This window comes from Brachyhypopomus gauderio, unplaced genomic scaffold, assembly GCF_052324685.1.
Source record: "Brachyhypopomus gauderio isolate BG-103 unplaced genomic scaffold, BGAUD_0.2 sc97, whole genome shotgun sequence".
Taxonomy (NCBI): Eukaryota; Metazoa; Chordata; class Actinopteri; order Gymnotiformes; family Hypopomidae; genus Brachyhypopomus; species Brachyhypopomus gauderio.
Window position 1 is genome coordinate 102,501 of NW_027506918.1, and position 9,239 is coordinate 111,739.

At 45.1% G+C, this 9,239-nt stretch overlaps 1 protein-coding gene across 1 annotated transcript in view; it reads right to left on the minus strand.

Moving 5' to 3' along the window:
• Window positions 1-7,072, minus strand: part of LOC143496586 (uncharacterized) — a 105,703-nt gene extending 98,631 nt beyond the window's left edge. Inside the window, 1 exon segment of the mRNA XM_076992761.1 lies at window positions 6,538-7,072. Within this exon segment, the coding sequence (XP_076848876.1) occupies window positions 6,538-6,593 (56 nt within the window). The 5' untranslated portion in view covers window positions 6,594-7,072.
• Window positions 7,073-9,239: the final 2,167 nt, after the last annotated feature.

Consider the following 9,239-nt stretch of genomic DNA (forward strand, 5'->3'; position numbering starts at 1 on the left):
AGTCGTGTCACTTGCCTCTCCTCAAGACACTGGTGTGACATTCCTTCAGCAGGGCCAAAACAAACCAAACCACACACACACACACACACACACTCACACACACACTCACACACACTTTCTACACTTCAATTTCTGAGCAACCCAAACCACTTTTCTGCTACTGAATATTACAGTGTACTGAATCAAATGTAGCCCACCACTAACAGGATAACACACAACTAACACAAAAATACAGTTAAGATTCCAAAACACTACAGTGCATTTGGAAACTTTATGGAGAAAATTGGAATTGAAATTACACTCACTGGCCACCTTATTAGGCCCACCTTGTTTATACCTTTATTAGGTACACCTTGCTAGTACCAGGTTGGACCACCTTTTGCCTTCAGAACTGCCTTAATCCTTCGTGGCAGATTCAACAAGGTACTGGAAACATTCCTCAGAGAGTCTGGTCCATATTGACATGATAACATCACACAGTTGCTGCAGATTTGTCAGCTGCACATCCATGATGTGAATCTCCCGTTCCACCACATCCCAAAGGTGCTCTGTTGGACTGAGATCTGGTGACTGTGGAGGCCATTCAAGTACAGAAACCAGTCTGAGATGACTCGTGCTTTATGACATGGCATGTTATCCTGCTGGAAGTAGCCATCAGAAGATGAGTACACTGTGTTCATAAAGGGATGGACATGGTCAACAACAATACTCAGGTAGGCTGTGGTGTTGACACGATGCTCAATTGGTACTAATGGGCCCAAAGTGTGCCAGGAAAATATCCCCCACACCATTGCACCACCACCACCAGGATGAACTGTTGATACAAGGCAGGATGGATCCATGCTTTCATGTTGTTGACGCCAAATTCTAACCCTGCCATCCGAATGTCGCAGCAGAAATCGAGTCTCATCAGACCAGACAATGTTTTTCCAATCTTCTTTTTCCAATTTTGGTGAGCCTGTGTGAATTGTAGCCTCAGTTTCCTGTTCTTAGCTGACAGGAGTGACACCCAGTGTGGTCTTCTGCTACTGTAGCCTATCCGCCTCAAGGTTCGACGTGTTGTGCGTTCAGATATGGTCTTCTGCATGCCTCGGTTGTAACGACTGGTTATTTGAGTTGCTGTTGCCATTCTATCAGCTCGAACCAATCTGACCATTCATCTCTGACCTCAACAAGGCATTTGCGCTCACAGAACTGCCACTCATTGGATATTTTCTCGTTTTCGGACCATTCTTTGTAAACCCTAGAGATGGTTGGGCATGAAAATCCCAGTAGATCAAAAGTTTCTGAAATACTTAGATCAGCCTGTCTGCCACCAACAACCATACCACGTTCAGAGTCACTTAAATCACCTTTCTTCCCCATTCTGATGCTCGGTTTGAGCAGATCGTCTTGGCCATGTCTACATACATGCCTAAATCCATTGAGTTGCTGCCATGTGAGGGTAGGTATTCAGGGGTATTCTTGTGTGGAGAAGCAGAGACTCCAGTCAGCTGTACTGTTCCACCTCGCCAGGACCTGCAGAAGCCGCAGTGCACCACCTGAGAGCCAGGGCCCACGGTTGGGCCTAGTGTGGGCCCACGGTCGGGCCTAGTGCGGGGCCATTGGGCCACTCCCCAACCTCCACGATCACAACGTGAGCAAACGGGCCGGAGCAAGACACCTCACACATGGTCCAGGACAGGCTGTGTTTGGCACAGGAGCGGATCACAGCTGTCTATTCCAAATCCAGTCTCCGCAGCTGGAATACCAGAGAGGGATCTCCAGCGGATCACAGCAAGATCTCCACTTGGGATCCGTTTGGCGATCGAAGTGCCAGTGTCACGTTAAAGCAGCGCTGAAATGAACCGTTTGAGATGTGACGTTTTTTGGGAAAGTCAGCCTTATGGCACCCATCATCACAGTAGCAGCAAACTGAGCAAGGACTTACAGGCCTATATGCATGACGACAGTGTCTCAGTCAGCCAGTTGCCAGGGTTACGCGGTGCGGTGTAACCACGGTGCGGCGTAACCGCAGTGTAGCCAAAACCTCCATTCATAAGCACAGAAAGATGAATGGTACAAACACACCAACCACTGAGGCATTTTAATAACAGTGAAGAACAGAAAGAGGAAAAGACTTCACAAAGATTTAACACAGCTGCTTTATTTCCTCCATATAATCTCCTTTACTGTATTTACAATAGGAAGCATATAACTGACCCTTGATACTTATTTTACCCTTTCCCTTGACCTGGAAGTATTTTACCCTTCCCCTTGACCTGACATGCCATCTGCGGAGAGGATGTTGACACGGAGACCACTATGTGTCCAGACATAGGCACACCCCTACTGATCTAGCAATACAAAGGGCTAGTGTGACTGCCCCTGTGTGTGTGTGTGTGTGTGTGTGTGTGTGTGTGTGTGTGTGTGTGTGTGTGTGTGTGTGTGTGTGTGTGTGTGTGTGTGTGTGTGTGTGTGTGTGTGTGTGTCCATTCTTCAGCTGTGGCCTAAACCTTGAACAGGTCAAAGATTTCAGGGGCCTTCTGAAGTCAGAGTAAAGATCTACTGAGATCTACTGAGATCTACTGAGTCTACAGGTCTGCAAGTAAACCTACACCTGGTTTTACTGGTGCCTGCCTCTCTCTCTCTCTCTCTCTCTCTCTCTCTCTCTCTCTCTCTCTCTCTCTCTCTCTCTTTCTCTTTGATTTTCTGAGCAGAACATAGTCTGTCTGGTGCCTGAGCTCAGATTTATAGCCAACATCATGTGTGTGCACTCATTCCACAAAGTCACTGACCTGGAGGCATTCACTACCTCACCTCAATTACCTGTTAAACACTGTCTTAGCACTACCTCACCTCAATTACCTGTTAAACACTGTCTTAGCACTACCTCACCTCAATTACCTGTTAAACACTGTCTTAGCACTACCTCAACTCAATTACCTGTTAAACACTGTCTTAGTACTACCTCACCTCAATTACCTGTTAAACACTGTCTTAGTACTACCTCACCTCAATTACCTGTTAAATACTGTCTTAGCACTACCTCACCTCAATTACCTGTTAAATACTGTCTTAGCACTACCTCACCTCAATTACCTGTTAAATACTGTCTTAGTACTACCTCACCTCAATTACCTGTTAAATACTGTCTTAGCACTACCTCACCTCAATTACCTGTTAAACACTGTCTTAGCACTACCTCAACTCAATTACCTGTTAAACACTGTCTTAGTACTACCTCACCTCAATTACCTGTTAAATACTGTCTTAGCACTACCTCACCTCAATTACCTGTTAAACACTGTCTTAGCACTACCTCACCTCAATTACCTGTTAAACACTGTCTTAGTACTACCTCACCTCAATTACCTGTTAAACACTGTCTTAGCACTACCTCACCTCAATTACCTGTTAAACACTGTCTTAGCACTACCTCACCTCAATTACCTGTTAAATACTGTCTTAGTACTACCTCACCTCAATTACCTGTTAAATACTGTCTTAGCACTACCTCACCTCAATTACCTGTTAAACACTGTCTTAGCACTACCTCAACTCAATTACCTGTTAAACACTGTCTTAGTACTACCTCACCTCAATTACCTGTTAAACACTGTCTTAGCACTACCTCACCTCAATTACCTGTTAAACACTGTCTTAGCACTACCTCAACTCAATTACCTGTTAAACACTGTCTTAGTACTACCTCACCTCAATTACCTGTTAAACACTGTCTTAGCACTACCTCACCTCAATTACCTGTTAAACACTGTCTTAGTACTACCTCACCTCAATTACCTGTTAAACACTGTCTTAGTACTACCTCACCTCAATTACCTGTTAAATACTGTCTTAGCACTACCTCACCTCAATTACCTGTTAAACACTGTCTTAGCACTACCTCAACTCAATTACCTGTTAAACACTGTCTTAGTACTACCTCACCTCAATTACCTGTTAAACACTGTCTTAGTACTACCTCACCTCAATTACCTGTTAAATACTGTCTTAGCACTACCTCACCTCAATTACCTGTTAAACACTGTCTTAGCACTACCTCAACTCAATTACCTGTTAAACACTGTCTTAGCACTACCTCACCTCAATTACCTGTTAAACACTGTCTTAGCACTACCTCACCTCAATTACCTGTTAAACACTGTCTTAGCACTACCTCACCTCAATTACCTGTTAAACACTGTCTTAGCACTACCTCACCTCAATTACCTGTTAAATACTGTCTTAGTACTACCTCACCTCAATTACCTGTTAAACACTGCCTTAGCACTACCTCACCTCAATTACCTGTTAAACACTGTCTTAGTACTACCTCAACTCAATTACCTGTTAAACACTGTCTTAGTACTACCTCACCTCAATTACCTGTTAAACACTGTCTTAGTACTACCTCACCTCAATTACCTGTTAAATACTGTCTTAGCACTACCTCAACTCAATTACCTGTTAAACACTGTCTTAGTACTACCTCACCTCAATTACCTGTTAAACACTGTCTTAGTACTACCTCACCTCAATTACCTGTTAAATACTGTCTTAGCACTACCTCACCTCAATTACCTGTTAAACACTGTCTTAGTACTACCTCACCTCAATTACCTGTTAAATACTGTCTTAGTACTACCTCACCTCAATTACCTGTTAAATACTGTCTTAGCACTACCTCAACTCAATTACCTGTTAAACACTGTCTTAGTACTACCTCAACTCAATTACCTGTTAAATACTGTCTTAGCACTACCTCAACTCAATTACCTGTTAAACACTGTCTTAGTACTACCTCACCTCAATTACCTGTTAAATACTGTCTTAGCACTACCTCAACTCAATTACCTGTTAAACACTGTCTTAGCACTACCTCAACTCAATTACCTGTTAAACACTGTCTTAGCACTACCTCAACTCAATTACCTGTTAAACACTGCCTTAGCACTACCTCACCTCAATTACCTGTTAAATACTGTCTTAGTACTACCTCACCTCAATTACCTGTTAAACACTGCCTTAGCACTACCTCACCTCAATTACCTGTTAAATACTGTCTTAGTACTACCTCAACTCAATTACCTGTTAAACACTGTCTTAGTACTACCTCACCTCAATTACCTGTTAAATACTGTCTTAGCACTACCTCAACTCAATTACCTGATAAATACTACCTTAGCACTACCTCACCTCAATTACCTCCATCATTTATATTGCACAAAATCTATGCATCTAAAAAAGGAATGCATGAGTGTAAAAGGGTGATCTACTGTAATGGAAGATCTGGGTATCTGGATATTTCTGTGGAACATTTTCGCAGGTGGTGTGTGACAGGGACGTTCCTGTCTGTGAACGGGACTTCAATCACTGTCAGCATCATCTAGATGGTCTGATTCCTGCAGCTAGTTCTAATCTGAAGCTCAAAGCCGGGCTGAATCACCTACACATTCTCTTGTAGCAGGCTAGATGTTTTGGGTATCGGTTATTCTTGGAAATTACCCTCGGACCGCACAGAACATCTAGGTTTGTCTAACTATTAAATGAGAAAGGTCCAAGATAAACACTATGGCCTGCAGAACCCAGCGTTGCCCTATCAGAACACATTTCACTAGCAAATATGCGGTAGATACGCACAGCTATGAGGAATGTTTCGCTCTGGGTCCTGCAGCGTCCCGACCTGCAGTGTCACGTAGTTTCGTTTGGTCGCGTTTCAACGCCAGCGGTTCCGCTACTACCACCACGGACCATTGGACTGTTCGGAACATGAAACCGCTCGCGCTGTTGAGTGGTGGGGTTAATCTCTCTGTATCTGGGTGAAACAGACCAGCTCGGCACTAAAAGACCACAGGGGTGTTGAATAATAGTTCAGTTCTCGCTGCTTCGTCATCCGGTGCAAATTTCCAACTTTTGCTACTTTACTAAGTGTTGCCACTGTGCGCGCGCGTTACTCTCCATAATGTCGTTACCCATAATTACCCATTATTTATAATTATTGTGCAGACCCGAAATAATTCAATAATTCAAGTGGGACACTATTTACATTTTTATAGCAATTCTTAACAGACCTGTACCTGAATACATTGCACTGCTTGAAATCTCACACCTAGTATTTTGGGATTCCATGACATGTCAAACATCCCTCCAGAGTTTCGTGTTGGGGTATTTACAATAGTAGTGAAGCAACTGCCCTTCTAAGTGCGGGAAACGTGCGTGGCCAAAATACACTCCGGGTTATAAATAGCGCACCAAAACATTCCTAAAGCAGCGCTGTGATCCGCTGGAGTCGGAGTAAATCAGTAAACGCTCAAACCCGTGCTGGACGAGATTAAAAGGTGCCGACCCAAGATGCACTCACGCCTGTTAGAGGGGCTGGTGTTGCTGGCGCAGGTTTTAGGTGAGAGCTGTGTCAGTGGTCTATAGGGAGAGGGTCCAACACACTGCCCGAGAAACTTAAATGAACATACTGGATCTGATGCTTTTACTCGACATACCGCGCATCTTATTTCCCGACACCGTGCAGTACATTTTCAAATAAAATGTTTTACTCACGTTTTCGCTGTGGGAGAAACGTGTCCACTCCTTGTCCGTTGTGCTCCTAAATGCATTTGTATGCATTTGTCCAAGAAGCAGAGATCTAAGTGAAAACAGAATTCCGCGCTGGAGGATACCGGTTCATGAGCTGGACCTAAGTGACCGCCGCAGGAAGCCTAACTGAACAGGGGGGGACCGCCTGCCACCTCAGTCCTCACTCATGTTGCATAGAGCCAAGATCTCCAGGTCCCCTCGCGTCTCCCCCAGCGTCTCTGCGGCTTAATTAAACTCGCCTCTCCTGCTAATAAGAGCAAGCCACGAACGGGAAAATGCGAGTTTTGTCCACAAAACACCTTGATTCTATCAACAGTCCGCGTCAAACGAATCCTTCCGAGTCTGGACTTGGTGCTGGTAGAGGAGAAGTTCTCTGTAGTTGAACAGCCCCAGTGCTGCACACTAGCTGCGGGCGGTAGGTTCTGCACGTGCCTTGACTTGCACCGTTGCGAGCGCAGACGCACAAGTCTCGAGATGTCGGTGTTGCGTTTCAGCGCCTGCTGTCTAGTGACGTCACGGGAGCGGAGGCGCTTCTCCGTCGGTGACGTCACGGGAGCCGCTTCTCGGCGTGTCATCCGTCGGTGCGCGTTTTCACATTATAAATGGGCGTCGGTGGGATCGATTTGGAAACCGATTTAACTGCTAGCGCCGCTCATTTAAATATCTGAAAGAACACCTGAGGGCACCTGAGAAACACTGCTATCAGATTACGTTTTACAGTGATGCCATACATAAAAACCTCTTTAAACGATGCGAACCAAGTCTAGCATATAGTCTGTATAGTCATATAGTCTAGCCAATATTTTTGAAATAAAAACGTATGGTGAAATCCGCGCTCTCACGCGGAGAGCAGGTGTGAGATCTCCTGTTTCTCACTTATTCATACATTCTCTTCAGATAGCTACAGAAACAGATGCGTGAACTGTGTTTGGATGAACGCTGTCAGCGGTCTGGTTCCAGCTCCAGAAGCCATTGCCTTAGCCACTACTATGCCCTTCAGGTCCACACTCGGAGTTCAAGGTCTTCCTCAGTGTGTAACTAACGTCTTAACGACCTGCTAATGACTGTTTTCAGTCTGTATCCAATCGAGCTGCATAGGTGTGAGGCCTTCAGGTTTGGCTAATCTGCCAAAGGCTTCCACCACCACCTCCTCCCATTATACAATAATCACAACTCATTTGACTGGTAGAGGTGGGAAGGGAACAGGGATGTCTGTGTTGTTTTGAGACTTCAAGTTCTTCAAAGAGACTGTGTGAGATCACAGCATGGGGTGACAGGTCTCAAACAGGTCCTTTAAATCCTGACCTTCATGATTTGGTTGGAGTGTGCTACTCTACCCTGTTACTCTACCTTGTTACTCTACCCTGGTCAGGGCTACCCTGACTTACTGGCTTTATGGACACACGGCGAGTCAGAGCCCATATGGAGTCAAAGCTGCTTCAGGAACCTTGTAGCACACAGTTCCTTTTTAAGGAGCTCTGTGTTACTGTCTCTTGAAGCAAATGCAAGACTTAGGTTTCAGCCAATGTCCTCAAAAGCACAGTTACCACAGACAAACCAAGCCAAGAACATACGGTTATACAACTTACGCACCAAACAAAAAAATAAATAGAGATAAACAAACGAGATCTTCTGACCAAGAGGCCATTTCTGACACATGTAATGCGTCTTCCACCCCTGACAGCAGGGGAGAGCAAGGGGTCTGGGTCCCAGCGCACAAGTCTGGGTGACAGAGAGAGAGGAAACCCCACTTCCTCCCCGGAGGAGCTGAGTGTGTAGGAGGGCAGGATGATGGCGAACGCAGGCGTGCACGCCACCCTGATGTGTGGACCAGCTGTCACACTCCAGAGAGGGAAACAAGAAGTCCGATACGTACGGTCCCGAACAACAGAGCAGCACACACTCTGAAAGCATGTTGATTCAGATGTTTGACAGGCAGGTTCTACTTGAACAGAGCTCTTTCAGATTCTAGGTTTCCCATTCCAGTTTCAACCGCAGTAGATAAAATGGATGTGGTCACAGCCTCTGAAATCCTTCTCACACCGTTTCTTAATTGGAAACCTTAGACTTCAGCAGTGTGAACTAAAATGGACAGCTTAGCCCGTTTGTCACTGGATCCCCCAACGCGACCACACATCTGTAGCACCACAGACCCACAAAAATGCAGAAATAACACTGTTCCTCACACAGATCTGGGTGAGAATCTCCAAGTCATGCTGAGAAGAACACCCATGAACCCAACAGCATCTCACAGCAGATGCCTTCAAGGCTTTGGGTTTGGAGCCTGATAGGATCCTTGGTCTTCATCTGCTGATTTCTGCAGCTTTTGTCATCGCAAAACAATCTGTGCCTTTGAACTGCTACAAAAAGACAACGGACGTCCTTTTTTTAATCATGAGTCCAGATGTGTATTAATGATGCCACGTGGTTTTAATAACAGCATTTTAGGGGCAGAAATAAAAGACAACTCCAACTGGTATGCATTACCACACGGCTCACTCTTCAGATTTACGAACACCCTACAAGCACTGTTTACTGTTTAGGAATGATTGGCCTTCTTCACGAGCCAGTGCTCCAGTTTCAGGTGGCCTTGGAATGAAAACGTATACATGCGATGTTTCAGCCTGTGCCTTTTTAAACTGAGATCGAGGTTTGTTCGCCTTCCA